Raw genomic sequence first — 18,408 nt, 5'->3', positions numbered from 1 at the left:
ACCATCACCAGCTTAATTCCCCAATGAAGCAACCTCACATTATGGTCCATTCAGTTCTGGAGCTTTCAGTTGTATAGAAAGGTGTTCCTCGATAACTGTCATAGAATAGAAAAAGAAATTTTCTTGAAATATTGACTTGATTTTCTTAAAATAATAAAATTATCATCATTATTCTGACAAAAGTGTCTAATTATTCTGGGATACTAATGACATGGGGGCTTCTGTATCACATTCTTTTCAACAAGAATCTCAACACAAACCTTTGATTTTAAAGGATTCATTCTGGTTTATTACACCTTCGATCATTTCTAATGAGAGATGAACCACCTTATTTGATTTGATTCAGCACCTTGAAGGTACTGTTGGGGGTCAAAGTCTATAGGAACTGACCAAATCTTTAGGTTTTAGCTTGTTCAGAACAGTTAACTGCATGCCTGTGATCAGACCAGGGGGTTGAGTGTTAACAATGAATATGCATTCATTCCTTTCACACAAAACATACAAAGTTGATTCCTCTTCTAAGTTTGAAATCTTCATTACTTACATCCATGTTTACTGGCTACTTCTGCCCTGTACTTGTTGATATACTGCTGTATATGTTGGCACATCACTGCCACCTGCTGATCAGGTACACATTTTCAAACCCAGCTCTAGATATTGGCTATTCAAAAAAACTACGACCAAGTAGTAGTAAACTGGAATGATCCTTATGATCCTTTGCCTTCATTCAATTCTGCTACTGACAAATAAAGCACTATTGTCTCTGAAACCCTGACACAGCTGATGACTAAGGTAAACCACACACTGAGGCAGACAGGAGTCTTAAAATACTGAAAGATGTCTGGTTGAGCTGAACCTTTTAACTCTTTAAATCATCTTGCATATAATATCTAAATATCAACATCTCATATAGTATACTGATTCCAGGTCTGCTAGTCAAAGAAGTAGCTGCATTCTCACGAAATAGAATATTGTGATATATATGTTGTTTTCTGGCTGTAAGAAGCTCTTTGCAAACATGGACAATGACATGATTTTTTTTTTTTTTTTTCGCGGGGGGGCGGTATTCTTCACCAAGGTGACACCGTGTAGGCTGCAGCTCAGATCTAGAAAATCGACGTGTTGCTCTCCTCCTCGGCGTGTTAGTTTTCGGACATCTTGCGGATCATGTAGTTGAGAATGCCTCCATGGTGGAAATAGGCCAGCTCCACATCGGTGTCGAATCTCATCCTCACTTGGAATGTTTTTCCTGTGTCGAGCTGTGAGAGCAGAGAGAAGCAACATCAAGTGTTAAACTACTTCAACAGTGAAACCAAGCAACTGTTCTCTACTGTTCTCCTGAACCAACCTTCACATCAACTACCATCCTGGGTGTGAGCTGCTCAGGGATGATGATAGTGTAGCACTCTCGGCCAGTCAGTCCCAGACTGTCTGCGGTGTCTCCTGGTAGATATTCCAGAGGAATCACTCCCATCCCAACCAGGTTACTGCGGTGGATCCGCTCATAGCTCTCTGCTATAACTGCCTTAATGCCCTAAGAACATAAACAAAAAGCTCATTCTTCAACGCATTGCATGACCATGAAGTCAGTTGTGCTGACAACTTAGCTATACCCTATGACAGCTATATTTAATATTCTAAAGGGTTTTTGACTTCCCTTTTGTCCTCATGGCATTAATTTTCAGAGATTGTGTAATGATAAACTTAAGTTTAAAACCTTTTTAATATCACATAGAATGCACTTAAATACCTGTTTCACCATCAAAAGTATAATGGAAAACAGGCAGCAAATAACAATAATTCTTCTTGATCTAATTAATTACATTAACATGACCTAGATAAGCAGATATGAACGTTGTGACAGTTAACAGTTCCATGTGCATTTCTGGATAGATAGATGAATGATAATTACAGTATCTAGCAGCAGTGCCAGTGTTTGCTCCAGGTCTGATGGTGCTTCTAAAGAATTAAACTCCACAGAAAGAGACTGGACAGCTTTCTGTGGCACAATCCAGTTCATGTTCTTGAGAAATACAGACATATTGGGATCCCAAATCCTAACCATCACACAGTGTGCTAAAAAAAGCCAAAAACAAAACCCATCATTCTTTACCTAATATCCTTAATAAACCATCTGAACGTTTTTTGTTTTCCTGGTTACTAAGACGTGATGCTCACCAGTAGAAAGGGGCCCTTCGCTGCCCAATCTCTGGAGCTGCCGGAGCCGTACTCCTTCCCTGCTAGAACCAGCAGAGGGACTCCTGACTGCTGGTACCTCTCCGCAGCATCAAACACATCCATCTGGACAAAAAGGGCATAATATAAAGGATTTAGTCTGTGTGTAAACTTCCATGTATCCTACACGATGTGAGGCAGCACTGAGGTGTTTGCTTGAAGCTTAAACTGAAGCATCATGTCATAGTTTCCCTACTTGTTGAGATAAGTGAGGCAAAAAGAATTTTGTTGAGATCAAAGAGTGAGAAGTGTTACAAAATCGTTACAAAACCACAAAGAGGTGCTGCTTGCTGACCATTTCTCCAGTTGGCAGGTGAATGGTTTGTGGTGCCTGTTTGTTGAGGAACTTGTTAAAGAGGCGGATGTTGGCAAACGTCCCTCTGGCCATGACAGCGTCGTTGCCCCTGCGCGAGCCATACGAGTTGTAGTCACGAGGGCTCAGACTGTTGAAACACAACAGTTGTTTTTATGACATACATTCCAGTTACATTTACCATACTGCAGCCCTCCCTCTCTTCATCAATTGACAGATTAATGAATATATTTTTCTTCAGCTGAAATCATTCTCACCCTCTGCTGGTCAGGTAGCGCGCTGCAGCACTGCTCCTGGCAATGTTCCCTGCAGGAGAAATGTGGTCTGTGGTCACAGAGTCGCCCAAGTTCAGAAGCACGTAGGCATCTGTTATGGACTTGTGTGGCTGCAGCTTCATGGTCTGGATAAAGACAAAATGATACAAGATACAGTAAAGCCATGCTCAAAAATAAGTGAAAGAATGAATACCAAAATATAGTAGAGTAAAAACAGTATTAGTATTAATAGTAGCAGTAAGAGTACTAGTATGTAAGTTCAGGTCTGCCAACAATCATCAAATTTTCCATCTGTGTATTTATGGTGATGATGATCAAAATTTGAATGACAGATCTAATTTTAATTCAATTGTTTGAAAATGCATTATGACATTATTATGCCAGACTTATAATGTTTATAACATTGCTATCATGACAATACAAAAGAATGTGAAACGGACATTTTACTTTAATTTTCAAAGCCAAACTTACCACTGTGACTTTTCTTCTCAGGCAGTTCTGTACATAAACTGATTGCAACCCTGACCACAAGTCAGCAGTGGAATGATTAATTTCACTCACTTGAAAATTATTAAAAAAACCTACTAAAATATAAATTAAACATTAAATTTGACATTTCGTTATATTCGATGTCTGCAGTATGTACAGTGTCTATTGCAGAATATGGTTAATTTAAAAAGAAAAAAAAATAAATAAATGTCCATTTCACATTTTCATTGCCATGTTGTGTGGCAGCCCCACATTTCCAAACATAAAATTGATTTTCTATTGAATTAAATTTCTATTAGACTAAATGATTTTGTTTTTATCATGACAGCCTTGCGCTTACATATTCTAACAGTGCTAGTAATTGCACTAGTTATATTGATCTGCATATTTACTAAACCATCGAAGAACGGCGGTGACTTGATGTACGTTGATTTGGGGTCCCAAGTGTAAAGCTTATCAGAGGGGGCAACCAGAGAGTTCCATCGTTCATTCACTTTCTGCAACACCACAATACAACAGATTAATGTCAGTCACACATCTACATTACACTGCTGGAATGTTTGCTTTCCAATTTTATTGCCAACAGACTAAAGATTATACGACCTCAATCTTCTCATAGACTTCTTTGAACATTGATGGGATGACAAACATTCTCTCCACAGCCTGAATCTCCTCTCGTGTGGGCCAGATATCTCTTAGGAAAATCTCTTTACCTTCAGAGCTAATTGCTACAAAGGAGACAGAGGACAAGAGGTTCAAATCACATGCCATCTTTGTTTTCAGCCTGAAGCTCAAAAGACTGTTTGGCTGGGAAGATGACAAATATGAAAATTTAAGTCACCTATAAAAAGTTGAAATCAAAAGTTATTTCAAATCTAAGTCAATGATTTTTGTCTAAAAGAGTAAAAGAGGCCGATTTTTGACGTACAGACCAGTGCCAAGATCAAGTTGAGCCACTCTATGAGCATTTCTAATATTTAATATTTAAAGCAAGACTGGCAGATGGGGAGTTCATGTAGCTGGTAATTCAAGTCCTGCTGTATTACAAGTGCAAGTTTAGAGCTTGGTGTCCCGGTACAATCCAAAATTCAGAGAAGAAACCCAAGTTAAGCAACTGAAAGAAGAAAGTTCTTAAGACTAGGGACCAAGCAATGTGGTTTTTCTGGATTGATACAGATTACCAGCAATAAAGGAGAGTGATAACCAATAGTTGGAACCAACATACATTTGCAGTAAAGACAGAAATCTCAGTGTCAAAATTTACAATTGAAACCAATGAAGGAGTGTAGAGTACAATTTACAATTCATTCAAGTACAATTTTGAGGTACTTGAAATTTACTTGAGTATTTCTGTTGCTTTATACTACACCAAAGATTAGAGTGACCAATTCAGCATCTGACCAAATGTGAAATACGGTCCCAGTCTGCCCTTCTGCTCCTGGGGTATGGTGTTGAAGATGACCTTTGAATTTTTACATATAAAATTTAATCAACTCATCATGTTATCCTGTTAGATTTTGTACAAAATTTGGTCTAAATTAGCATATGAATTCTTGACTTGAGGTCACAGTGACCTTGGACCACCAAATTCTAATTGGTTTATCCTTGGTTTCAAGACAAAATTTGAAGAAATTCCCTCAAGGCATTCCTGAGATCTCGGACACACAGATGGACAGACGGACGGATCAATAGACAACCCGAAAACATAATGCCCCCAGGAACAGATATCGCAGGGGCGGAGGCATATAAACACATAAAGCAAAAGAGACTAACACCATGGCATAATACTGAGGTTCGCATATTAAAGAAAAATGCACAAAAACTTGAAAGGAAATGGCGTTCCTCCAAACTCATTGAATCTTGCTCAATCTGGTAAGACAGCCTTAGATCATGCTGGAAGAACCTTCGGACTGCCAGAGCAGCCTATTACTCAAAATTAATTGAGTATAACAAGCATAACCCCAGGTTTCTGTTCAGCACTGTAGCCAGGCTGACAGAGAGCCATAGTGCTACTGAGCCTTGTAACTCTCAGCAGCAATGACTTTATGACCTTTTTAAATGACAAGATTTTAATCATTAGGGACAAAATTCAACACCTACTACCCTCAGCTGGTACTGATCAACATTCAAATACTGGAGCCTTAGAAACAGCAGTAGAACAAGATAATTGTCTTGACTGCTTTTCTCCCATTGACCTTCCTCAGCTAAATTCATTCATATTTTCATCTAAACCAACAACATGCCCCTTAGAACCCATCCCAATTAAGCTGCTTAAAGACGTTTTAGCCTTACTTAGCACCTGGCTATTAGACATGATCAATCTGTCCCTAATAACAGGCTATGTACCCCAGTCCTTTAAAGTAGCTTAAGTCAAACCTCTAAAAGTACACACTTGACGCAGAGGTTTTAAGCAACTATAGACTGATATCTAACCTTCCATTTCTTTCCAAGATCATTGAAAGAACAGTCGCCAATCAGCGACGTGACTTTCTTCATAATAATAACTTATTTGAGGATTTTCAATCTGATTTTAGGGCGCATCATAGCACAGAGACGACATTAGTCAAAGTCACAAATGACCTTCTATTGGCATCAGACAAGGGAATTATCTCTGTCCTTGTACTGTTAGACCTTAGTGCTGCATTTGACACCATTGACCATTCTATCTTATTACACAGATTGGCATTAAAGTAAATGCATTAAGCTATTTTCAGTCTTATTTAACAGATCGATCTCAAGGAATCAAGGAGTTATTTTTGATCAGGACATGTCCTTTAACTCACACATAACACACATTTCAAAGACTGCATTCTTTCACTTCCACAATATTGCAAAAATAAGGCACATTTTGAGTCAGAAAGATACAGAAAAATTTGTCCATGTATTTATTACTTCCAGGCTGAATTACTGTAACTCCCTTTTAGGTTGTCCCAATAAGTCTCTAAAGATTCTTCAGCTAATCCAGAACGCTGCTGCACGATTACCCACAAGAACCAGCATTACAGCTCTATTTCTCCCGTACTGACTTTTCTAGATTGGCTACCTATAAAATCCAGGATAGAGTTTAAAATTCTTCTCCTCACATATAAAGCCATGAACGGCCAGGCACCATCATACAGTGGTATGAAAAAGTTTGGGCACCCCTGATCATTTTCAGGATTTTCCTTTATAAATCATTGGTTGTTCGGATCAGCAATTTCAGTTAAATATATCATATAGCAGACAAACACAGTGATATTTCAGAAGGGAAATGAAGTTTATAGGATTAACAGAAAGTGTGCAACAATTACTTAAACAACATTAGGCAGGTGCATAAATTTGGGCACCCTTGTTGTTTTATTGATTTGAGTACCTTTAGCACTAATTATTGGAACACAAAGTTTGTTTGGTAAGCTCATTGACCCTTGACCTACATACACAGGTGAATCCGATCATGAGAAAGGGTATTTCAGGTGGCCAGTAGCAAGTTGTTCTCCCTTTTGCATCTTCTCTGAGGAGTGGCAACATGGGAGCCTCAAAACAACTCTCAAATGACCTGAAAACAAAGATTGTCCAACATCATGGTTTAGGGGAAGGATACAAAAAGCTGGCTCAGAGATTTAAGCTGTCAGTTTCCACTGTGAGGAACATAGTGAGGAAATGGAAGACCACAGGCACAGTCCTAGTTAAGGCCCGGAGTGGCAGGCCAAGAAAAATCTCTGATAAGCAGAGGCGAGGAATGGTGAGAACGGTCAAACTCAACCCACAGACCAGCTCCAAAGACCTACAACATGATCTTGCTGCAGATGGTGTCACTGTGCATCGTTCAACTATTCAGCGCACTTTGCACAAGGAGATGCTGTATGGGAGAGTAATGCGGCGGAAGCCTTTTCTACGCACATGCCACAAACAGAGTCGCTTGAGGTATGCTAAAGCACATTTGGACAAGCCAGCTTCCTTTTGGAATAAGGTGCTGTGGACTGATGAATGTAAAATTGAGTTATTTGGACATAACAAGGGGCGGTATGCATGGCGGAAGAAGAACACAGCATTCCAAGACAAACACTTGCTACCCACAGTAAAATTTGGTGGTGGTTCCATCATGCTGTGGGGCTGTGTGGCCAGTGCAGGTACTGGCAATCTTGTAAAAGTTGAAGGTCGCATGGATTCCAGTCAGTATCAGCAGATTCTTGCCAACAATGTTCAAGAATCAGTGACAAAGTTGAAGTTGCGCCGGGGCTGGATACTTCAACAAGACAACGACCCCAAACACTGCTCAAACTCTACAAAGGCATTCATGCAGAGGAACAACTACAACGTTGATATATTTAACTGAAATTGCTGATCCGAACAACCAATGATTTATAAAGGAAAATCCTGAAAATGATCATGGGTGCCCAAACTTTTTCATACCACTGTATATTAAAGAGTTGATAATACGCTATTATCTCACCAGAGCTTTGATTTCAAGATGTAGGGTTATTTGTGGTTCCTAGAGTCTTCAAAAGTACCTAGATCAGGAACCAGATCATTTAGTTATCAAGCTCCTCTTCTGTAGAACCCTCTTCCAGTTTCAGTCTGGGAGGCGGACACCCTCTCTACATTTAAGAGTGGACTTAAAACTTTCCATTTTGATAAAGCCTATACTTGCTGACCTAGGCTGGCCCCTAGTTATGCTGCTATAGGCTTAGACTGACAGGGATCTCCCACTCACTAAACCATTCACTAAAACTCCAACCAAAAATCCAACCACTTCCATGTCCTGAGAAAATATCCTCATCAATGAATGGATTGAACGCCCAAGTTTTATTTGCTTGTACTGACATTCAAAGACGAGCCAGTCTTAAATTCACAGACCATCTCTGGAAACTATCCCTTTGAATGTCAAGTCTGTCAAATCACATTATAACAATGTTGTGCGTGCAAACGTGATTTTTCTTTAAATCCAGGGACACTGTAGTCAATCCACTGAGAAAACCGTTAGCATGTACTGTGACGTACACGTCTTTGGTGCTGACAGTCATAACTAGCCAGTCATTTTGGCCAGTCTGGTCTTCTAAACTTGTAGCTTGTACTTCCTGATGACATTTCTTAGTGCAGCCGTTCCTGTATACAAATATGTCTTTTCATTTTCTTCACTCGGTTGAAACAGAGTTTTTCATTAAGACTTTAATCAGCCATCCATACCTAAATGTAGTTATCTTTGAAATATAACTACCCACCAATGGGCTCCTTCTCAAAGTCTATCCTCACAGTGCCGGCTATTGCATAGGCGATGACAAGTGGTGGAGAAGCCAGGTAGTTTGCTCTGGTGTTGGGGTGGACTCTGCCTTCAAAGTTTCTGTTTCCTGATAGGACACCTGCAGCAACCAGATCTCCCTAAAACAAAATTCAGTGTAAATACCTGAAATCACAGGACTGAGAAGGAAAAATACTTTACATATCTATATTTTGAAAGGTATTACCGTTTATCTACACAGCTTGTAAAATGAGAGAGGAGAAATACTTTGGGTCAAGAAAAACCACCACAAGAAAACAGCAATAAAGAAAGCAAAGGTCTGCAAAATTCCAGGACATGTAAGAGTGAGGAAAGAGAAAAAAGATAAGTGAAGAAGAGAAAGAGCTAATGAGTGCTTAAAGACGTGAAACAATACAGTATGATGGTGGACATGGCCGTTTGGTACCTGGGTTATGGCCTCCACAACCGGCTCCGGGAGCGGCCCACTGTTGCCAATACAGGTCATGCAACCATAGCCAACAACCTCAAAGCTTAAGGAAAGAAAAAAATGATTGTTTAGAAAGGTTACAGTTAATTCTTCAAAGAGCGTCAGATTAACGTCAGCTGACTGTGACAAGTGAAGTACAAAAAATGGCACAAAACCTGAGAGTAGGACATCTGTCAGACACATCTTTGAAATAGCTGTAAGGCAATGTCCTGTGGCTTATGCATCATGTAGTACTAGTTCAACAGCTAGACTGTGAGAATTTCAAGGTAACAAAAAATGTAAGAACATACATGTGTACTTGACTTAGTTTGCAATATGACAAGATATGGAGTGAAGCCAGCTTGTGTCAAACTTGTATCAAAGAGGTTACTGGCTTTGAAAATGGGATATGGTTGACAGTTCTCTGGTGTTTAAAAGCAGAGCTGTAAATTTGCACTGATCCAGTTACTAATAATGACAGCATAGCAGTAAGATTCAGTTTCATCTAGAACAGCAACCATTAGTCAATTAATAAACTGAAAGGATTAGATGCCCACTGTTTGATAACTGATTATTAGTTTTTGTCTAGTTTTTTTTAGTAAAAATGTTAAAATTTTTTTAGTTCTTAAATGTGAGTATATGCTGCTTTTCTTTGTCCTAGATAATAATACTTGAAGAGTCTTTAAGTTTTGAACTGCTGATTAGACAAAAAAAGCTAACCCTCATCCCGGTTTAAAGATGTCACTTCGCACTCTGGGAAATTGTGATGAGCATCTTTCACATTTTTGGAGAGATTTTATAGACTAAAAGATGAGCTGATTATGAAAATTATCAGCAGATTAATGGATAATGAAAATAATCGTTAGTTGCAGTTTCATCGTGGTCTTTGGAGTCAATTTGACATAAAATGCAATAGCAAAAATAAGCCAGCAGATGTCACTATTTTCACTGTAACAGGTGTTTCGAAATAATGAAACATTCTCAGTACAATGTCTTTAAAGTGATTCAGTTATCAGCTAATTAACTGGCCTAGACATAACAGACTTTCCTATCTAGTTGTTTCATCAATAAACAGTCTCACATGAGTTTCTAGAATAATTAACACTGTATATCACAATACATACTGATGTATTAGTATATCAAAACCTTTTAACAGTAATGGAAACATCAGTCAACAGAAAACTTCAGTCTTCACTGTTGAGTGATAAAAGTGATGTTATACTGTTTAATTAAAGCCCAATCTATACCCTCAACTATTTAGCTACTGAGATTTTAAAGGTAAGAAGCATAGTCATTGTTTGTGTTCTGACACAAATTCATAACATAAACCATAAACTTGGCTATTAAATAATGATATTAATGATGATTAATGATGATATTATGTAATAGCCAATATTATTAAAAATTAAATGTTATTAAATCAACTTGCTAAAAGCAACATTCTACAACTGAAGAACTTACTGGTGTCTAGGGGTGTAATGGTGCACAGAAGTCACAGCTCAGTTAATATCTGTGTGTGGGTTTGGTACAACATCAAACAAAACACACAAGACATAAGAATAATTTCTTTTCATCTGGGTGATGTTACTGAATGTTCATCGCATGTTTGATGCGTTTCATTTACATATCTGACAACAGTGGAACAACACTGACAGATCATTTTTGTTTTAACTGGACCACAACTGTTCCCAGACAAGTGACTTAAACAGCCCAGATGGGTCTTCCAGCTCCAGTATTTCACTTGCACTTGCCATAGTGTGGCTTACTTGTACACCTTTGTGCTAAACTCAGCTAATGTTGTTCACAGCTTAAGGCTAAAGGTTTCAGTGCAGAAGTTTGTGAGTTCTGATTTATGTCAATCAGTAAGTACACAACGTGGTATGTGTGCAGCTGCATGCACAGGACTGGACCACACAAACTGTTACTGGCAGAGCTGGTTGTATTGTAACAAAAAGACACATTCTTAATACAAGATCCACTTCCTAGCCTTTAACTACATCTTCACAGCAGACGGCATTAAGAGTGTTCCGTTGCACAACAACAGGTGGTTGTATGAAGTACACGCAAACGTTTAAGAGCTACATACTTGACAACAAAGCAAACTCCACCTGCCGACGAAGACTGATTAGAGCATGAGCAGCTTACCCCAGCTGAAAGAGGTAGTCCATAACACCACTTTCCTTTAGGTAATAGGTGACCACTCCACTGCCAGGCGACAGGCTTGTCTTTATGTACGGCTTCACGGTCAAGCCACTCTCTATTGCCTTTTTAGCAAGGAGTCCTGAAAGAAGAGCATTTCCCTTCTAATAATTGTGTCAAATAACAGTGGAGCCCATGTAGCACTGAACACACCTACCTGCTCCTAGCATGACAGATGGGTTGCTGGTGTTGGTGCAGCTGGTGATAGCAGCAATGACCACCGAGCCGTGGCTTAATGTATACTCCTTTCCATTAAACTGGAGGGGAACCACAGTGCTGTGATGTTCAGGATCCACTTGGAAACCCTTGAAACCTTGCTAAAAATGTTCAGAAACAGAAAGTAATGAGGTCTTTTATAGAGTTAATCAGTGCACTGAAAGCAACAGCAATTGGACACATATTACGGTAAAACAAACACCGAACACGGGCAGGGTATTGTTTGATTTGTTGTCTAAAAAAAATACTTTAGTTTTTGTAACAACACCGAAAGAATACTTTTATGATGCTTTAAGAAATAAAGAAGAATAAATCATTTGTAACTATCTGATGATTAGATTACAAATCTGACACTAGCTTTGATACAAGCTCATTTGTGTTTTTTATACTTAATGACATGTTTCAGTTAGATAGAAAAGTAAAGTAATGAGATTCTGTACCCAGCCCTTTTGACAAGTGTTTAAAAAATTATATTTGGCCCCAGTCTTGCATTTCCTGCCATGATATTTTATTTAAAATGCTTATCCCTTATATCCCATATTACCACACTAGTCTCTTACCACAGCCTTAGAAGCATGTAACATTGCATTTCACTCTCTGTGTTTGTGAAAAATCAACCTTTGAATCCTTGATTCGTCATAAGGTGACGCATGGTAAACATGAGCACATGCCAACACCTACCTTTGCTCCTAGGCAGGTTTCAAAGTCTTTTTTCATGTCAGAAACAGGAATTCTGTCCTGAGGTCTTTTGGGACCACTGCAGCATGGAACAACTGTGTTCAGATCTAGCTCAACAACCTGAGACAGACAGAGAGAGGACAGGGTGTACATGTAGAAGTACTTCATTTTACATGGCAAATAATTTTCTGCACATACATTAATAGTTAAACTATTATATGATACAACTTGCTGATAAAAAAGGAAAAGCAAATCTTGATCTGCTATTTTGCTGTTGCAGTCAGAATTCAACTAGTTGTGCCGGTATGCTTTTACGTGCAGAGCAATCTGAAACAAAAATTGCTTGAATCTCAAAATGATGCAGAGGCTGACCTGAGTGAAATCTGGGTCCTGAGAGACATCATTGTAATCTCTGAACATGGCGACTGCCTTCAGGTACTTTGTGACGTAGGCCAGCTTTTCTGAGTCTCGTCCTGAAGCCAAACAAATACAGATAAACCCTGAAAATACTTTCTTGTGATAAATCAAAGAGGTGTCTGCTGCCAGCTTACTGGAGGGGCCCTTTAAAAGCCTAAGGGAGAGCTGTGTTGCAACTTTTTCAATTAACTACAATTTATAGGTATTACACAAAATTAGAGACACCAGCTCTCTACTTTAAAAAGACAGCTTAACACTCACCTCTTCACTTTAGTATTTAGCTTTCTATGACATTCCGGATACAGCCTTCAAACTCATTTGGACCTTGGCTTGCACTTCTGTGTTGTATTCTACATGATTTTGTACATTCTATGTATGCTATTTTTAATTTTATTCATAATATTTTCCTGTTGTTTTATTTTCTATGTTATTCACTCTTTGTATTCTACTTTTATCATTATTTTAAATTAACTTTTTAGTGTACCATGTGTTAGAGCGTCTTTTCTTTATTAGTTGAATGTTGGTACACTGTGTGAAGAGCAGACAGGCTTTGCAAACCTCAAAATGGTAGAAAACAAAATTTGAAAACAAAATTGTGTGTGCACTGATGGTGCTAAAGGAAACATGTAGATATGAATACTTCCATCAGTTTTCATGATGAATGAAACATATAGCTCGAGACGCGGCAGTAAGATGACAGCTTGGCCTTCACCTGTCTGCTCAAGGTACTGAACACTGACATCGTCCACAGGGAAGAAAGCTGCCGTGGCTCCGTACTCTGGACACATGTTGGCGATGGTGGCTCGGTCAGCAATGGACAACTGAGCAACACCAGGGCCAAAAAACTCCACAAACTTCCCCACAACACCGACCTGACGCAGGTGCTGGGGAGCACAAGAGGAAAGAAAGAATGTCAGACTGTGGCAATGCTAAATGATGCAGAAGTTGACAGTCTTGTAAAAATGCTGCGTGTTTTACCTCAACACAACCAAACAATTCCTGCATACCTCTTATTTTTGATTATTTTATTGTGTGTGTTCTATTGGTAAATCTGTTTCTAATTACCTTAGTAACAGTGAGAACGATGTCAGTGGAGGTAATGAGCTTGTCTGGGGTACCATGCAGCCTGTATCCCATCACCTCAGGTAGAACCATACTTATCGGCTGACCCAGCATAACAGCCTCCGCTTCAATTCCACCCACTCCTAAAGTTAAACGACAAATCTCTTTCAGCACTTCATGATCAATTCAAGGAAGGGTTTCATTTTGGTTACTGTAGTTTGTTTTTTTTTTGAAAAACAGTTCGGAAAGATACCACTGTCTGCTTGCTAACAATGTAGCATAAACAAACCTTTAGAATTTTCACCAACAAGTTTAACTTATAGCTGAATGTCTCATGTTAGGCAGAAGAAACAGATGAGACACTGTCTCACTTATCTTACCCCAGCCCAGGACTCCCAGTCCGTCAATCATTGTGGTGTGGGAGTCAGTTCCCACCAGGCTATCAGGGTAGAAGTACCCATCATGGTTAAAGACCACTCTAGCCAAGTACTCCAGGTTGACCTGGTGAACAATCCCTGAACCAGGAGGAATGATCCGCATGTTCCTGAAGGCTTTAGAGCCCCACTGGGAATGACAGGCCAAAGATTTAAGAGTGAAAATATCTCTTCATAATAACATGCATAAAATCAGGCATGAAGAATTTTCACTGAATTTGTTCACATTTCACACCTTTAAGAACTGAAATCGCTCTCTGTTACGCTCAAATTCCAAGTCCTGATTTTTCTGAAGGCTGTCAGACCTTAAAGAAAAAGAACCCAAGTTTGTATTGTAGGGAAAGAAAAGAAATCAGCCGTATTACACAATGGCTAGAACAGAGATGATCATACTGCATCTTTATAGAACATAACATCCATTTACTATAAGGATGGTAAAGTGATCATCACTTTACCACCCTAAATGATCTTGATGAAACACCAAGTCTGAAGTGAAGAAATTAACTCTCCACTCAGTCTGTTTGTGCACCTGCTGGCTATCTTGGACAATGTATCTCTGGAGCTAATGATGCAGCAGGGAGGCTGCTGCCCACTGCTGGTGACAGAACAACATTAAGAACAACGCAGCAGGGCCCTCTGCCTCATCCTCAGTTTGTTATTGACATAAAGGCTGGAGACCATAAGAGGCTTTCAAATGAATCCATTAATTAACACTGTTAACTAACTTATCTCAATACCCAGTTAGATGTTATGTAAGGACGCCATTGACCAAACAAGGACACCGTTGTTTGGCACAAAGAATACTGGAGCAGGAGGCTGAAAACAGTGGCCCGTGAACAACCGAAAATCGTTTTTGAATAGAAAACTGATTCTAAATTAAATCAGATTTCAAAGAGATAATATCCCATCAACACTGAATAACGTGAATCTGCAAAGAAACTGGTAGCCTAAGTTATCAAACAAATGTAGTAGAGAAAAAAAAAATACAATATTTGCCTCAAAAATGTAGTGAGGTTTAAGAAGCAGAAAACTGAAATACTCAAGTAAAGTACAGTACTTACATAAACTGTATTAGTAAGCTTTAATGGCACTGAAAAAATAACATACTGGGTGAGGTTTATTATACATCTTAATATAGACAGATAAGGATATGGATACGGACAGATCTGGGCACTTATGGCGCTGTGGTGGAATAACTTTGGATGAACCTGGTCTTACTTCCTGTTGAAGTCAACTTGGATAGAGTGATCGATGACGAGGTCAGCAGGACAAATAGGATTAATCTTCTCCGGATCTCCACCTAGTGTCATCATTGCATCCCGCATCCCAGCAAAGTCCACCACAGCAGGGACACCACTGTAACGAGAGTTCAGAGACACAACATGAGTGAGTGCAATCATCATCATCTTCATTTGTACGTCACTGGCCATCAGGTAACTCACACAGTCACACTCAACTACAACAATAAAATAAATAATATTATTTGAATACATCTGCAGGACATCGTTCGTCTGCATAGTAAACCTCTTATTAATTCTTTGTACTATAGCCTGATCTATATATCTACCAGACAATATATATCAAAGATGTATCAGTGTATACTGCAAACTGTCCAATATGCGCTGATATGAAAATGTTTTTACAGATCACAACACAGAAAAAGATGCTTATGGAAATTTAGAATTATTAAATTCCCATTGAAGTTTACTCTTTCAGTGCACTGATGTCACTGTCAACAATAAGGTTAATTGTTAAGTGTAGAACAGTCCAGGGTGTACCCCACCTCGCGTCCGTAGTTAGTTGGGATAGGGGATAGGCTCCAGCCCCCCCCCCCCACGACCCTGACGGATAAGCAGTATAGAAAATGGATGGATGTTAAGTGTAAATTATCCTGCCTCCATTACAAACCTTGTCACATGTACATAAAGGATGTTCACACAATAAGTAGTACTCTTTGTGATTGCAAATGGTTTCTTTCATTGCAAACACTTTAAGGAGCCACTCACTCACAACATTCTAATGCAAATGAATGGTGTACACATACGTGAAGTCCTGGAGAATGACGCGCGCTGGTTTGAATGGGACCTCCACACTTTGAGTTTGGGTCTGCTTCCAGTTGAGGATGTTTTCCACATCCGAGCGCTTCACCAGAAACTCATCACAGTTCCTGACAGCAGATTCCAGGAGGACCCGAATGGAGAATGGCAGCCGGTCTGAGGAACAGATGCACAGTGAACTTCTGTGGAACACACATCTCTCAAACTCAAACACAGTAAAGAAGTGCTGTTACCATATCTGGGATCTCCAAGTCTGGAAAGATTGTAAAATTGCTGCTTTGGGTCCTTAGGGTCCAGGGGCTCAACTATATCTTGAAAAGGATTTTGCACAGTTGCAGACATTCTCCTCTGTGTGTCAAAACAAATCTAAAAGAATAAATGTAACAAATTTCAACACCATGCAATAAATAACAGAGAAGCAGGACTAAAATGAAACAAATATTCTCTTTACTATTATTTCACACTTTTGTCTTCAACCATTCAAATATGCTAAATGCACATGTAGATCAAAATAACCAAACAGGCATGTAATGTCTTTTTACAGAAAGAAACGAGGCTTAATTCTTCTTCTACAGTCTGAGGTCTTTTCAAAGTCAGTGTGGAAATTAATGGATAAGCCTTTGAGTTTGCTGTTCACGTGGGTTGGAAAAGCTGAGGGTTAGTGAACTCTTGGCTCATGTTTTACATACCTTATATAACCAAGTTTCATTATCAATCTGATAAAACTTTAAACACGGACATGTGCAAGTAAATGTTTGACGAGCTGTAGGTGTTGAAAATTAACATAAACTGAAAAAGAGCTCAGACAAATCCTGATCTTCTACAGTTTATTTCCTTAAGGTGTTATCTGTGTAAAAGGTGAACTGATAAAAAAGAGCATTTGACATCCTGACCGTCCACATACTTGGCAGATTAGTTTAAGAACAGTCTGAAGCTCTGCTGAAAAGTGCAAAGTCAATTTATGATACTGACATGCTGTGAGATGTAACATGCCCACCGCAACCAGCAACAGTGCTTTACTTTGAAGACGTGTCTAGTGTGTCAGTATGAAAACAGTAATAATAAATGTATGTAACCGAATTTATAAAGACTGATATTGTGGACTGAACCTCCATATAAGTACTGGTTCCAACATAAATGCGTCCAACGCACAGAATATCAAGTACCAAAAACTGGAAGTCAGTGTCTGGTGAGATTTGTAGTGTCCTCTCTTAATCGTTTGACGGAAGAAGTGTCTGAGTCCATTGAAATTTACCTTTCCATTTCTCATGCAACATTTTCAACCCTTTATGTTAACTCGGCCTACTAACGTGTTAGCATTAGCTATTTAGTAAAACGTCAACATTTACAAACGCAAAAGTTACGTAAGAAGACATAAAAGGTAAGAGACGGCCTTGCAAACATTACTAGTAGTTTTATCCCATATGATATAAGCATGACTTGGTTAAAAAAAAGGGGGTTAATAAAGGTTTTGGATGTAACAACCAAAGTCAGCTAGCTTACGGCTCAACTATTTTGCGTGACACTACAAGCAGGTTCTACTACGTTAGCTACGTTACCTACGTTGAGCTGCTAAAAGAAAGCTAATATATCAGTTAATTCAATTTCTGAGGCATGTACTTACTCACTTTTCTGCGCAGCAGCGGAGTCACCGCAGAACACGATCGCGTGATTCCTACACACTAACAGCAATCTCATTCAGAAAATTGGGTTCAGCGGCCAGCAGCAACAACTGTACTTCCGGTCAGAGTTTCAGTAAGAATAAAAGCATCACCTCTAAATATAAACACAGTACTATAATAATGTACAATGCTGTCCTGCCCGAAAAAAAAAAGAATAAATGTCACGTTATAAAGCGTACATTTATCATCATAACAATGCGTTTCTCATGTGATAACAACATTATTGACCCGATAATGACTGTGGTTAATAGACAATTATTAAACCTGTATGTGTATAACATAATATATTCGGCTATTATCCGATAATGAAATTATAGCCAATAAACAAAGAAGAAGAAGAGGAGGAGGAGGAAGAAGAAGTCCAGTCAAGTGTGTTTTCTATTGTCATTCCAGCTGTATACAGAAGTACACTGAACAGTGAAACAAAACAAAGTTTCTCCAGAGGCCAGGTGCTACACTACACTACATGAGAGATCAAATACAACCTGTACATAACTGTACATAGTACAAACAACCCAAGACTATACATAATGTCGTGTCCTAGTTCAGGGTTGTATATGCAGCAGAGTGTATGTTAAGACTATATTGCCTTTGTGGCCAAATGGGGAGGCAGGAGGAAAGTTGCCTGACAACGCCACCTGGGGAATTGCACCCCAGGAAGTAAACT

General features: G+C 39.0%; 1 protein-coding gene across 2 annotated transcripts; it reads right to left on the bottom strand.

The window, feature by feature from the left end:
- Positions 1-1,052: 1,052 nt before the first annotated feature.
- On the bottom strand, positions 1,053-17,821 carry aco1 (aconitase 1, soluble). Of its 2 annotated transcripts, none has more exons than XM_046380583.1 (21): positions 17,684-17,821; positions 16,293-16,425; positions 16,047-16,215; positions 15,221-15,358; positions 14,238-14,307; positions 13,949-14,132; positions 13,572-13,711; positions 13,219-13,390; positions 12,462-12,562; positions 12,093-12,209; positions 11,353-11,512; positions 11,142-11,277; positions 8,976-9,060; positions 8,514-8,670; positions 3,916-4,040; positions 3,705-3,809; positions 2,806-2,948; positions 2,531-2,678; positions 2,179-2,301; positions 1,349-1,534; positions 1,053-1,259 (listed from the first exon to the last, which is right to left on the bottom strand). In XM_046380583.1, exons 2-21 carry the CDS (start codon positions 16,399-16,401, stop codon positions 1,143-1,145), a joined length of 2,685 nt encoding a protein of 894 aa, XP_046236539.1. In that variant the 5' UTR covers positions 16,402-16,425; positions 17,684-17,821; the 3' UTR covers positions 1,053-1,142. The 2 variants fall into 2 exon arrangements, with proteins under 2 accessions (XP_046236539.1, XP_046236540.1); XM_046380584.1 differs by having other exon boundaries at positions 17,688-17,821.
- Positions 17,822-18,408: the final 587 nt, after the last annotated feature.

The sequence above is a fragment of the Scatophagus argus genome, chromosome 23 (assembly GCF_020382885.2).
Source record: "Scatophagus argus isolate fScaArg1 chromosome 23, fScaArg1.pri, whole genome shotgun sequence".
Taxonomy (NCBI): domain Eukaryota; kingdom Metazoa; phylum Chordata; class Actinopteri; family Scatophagidae; genus Scatophagus; species Scatophagus argus.
This window is presented reverse-complemented; position numbering and strand designations above follow the sequence as displayed.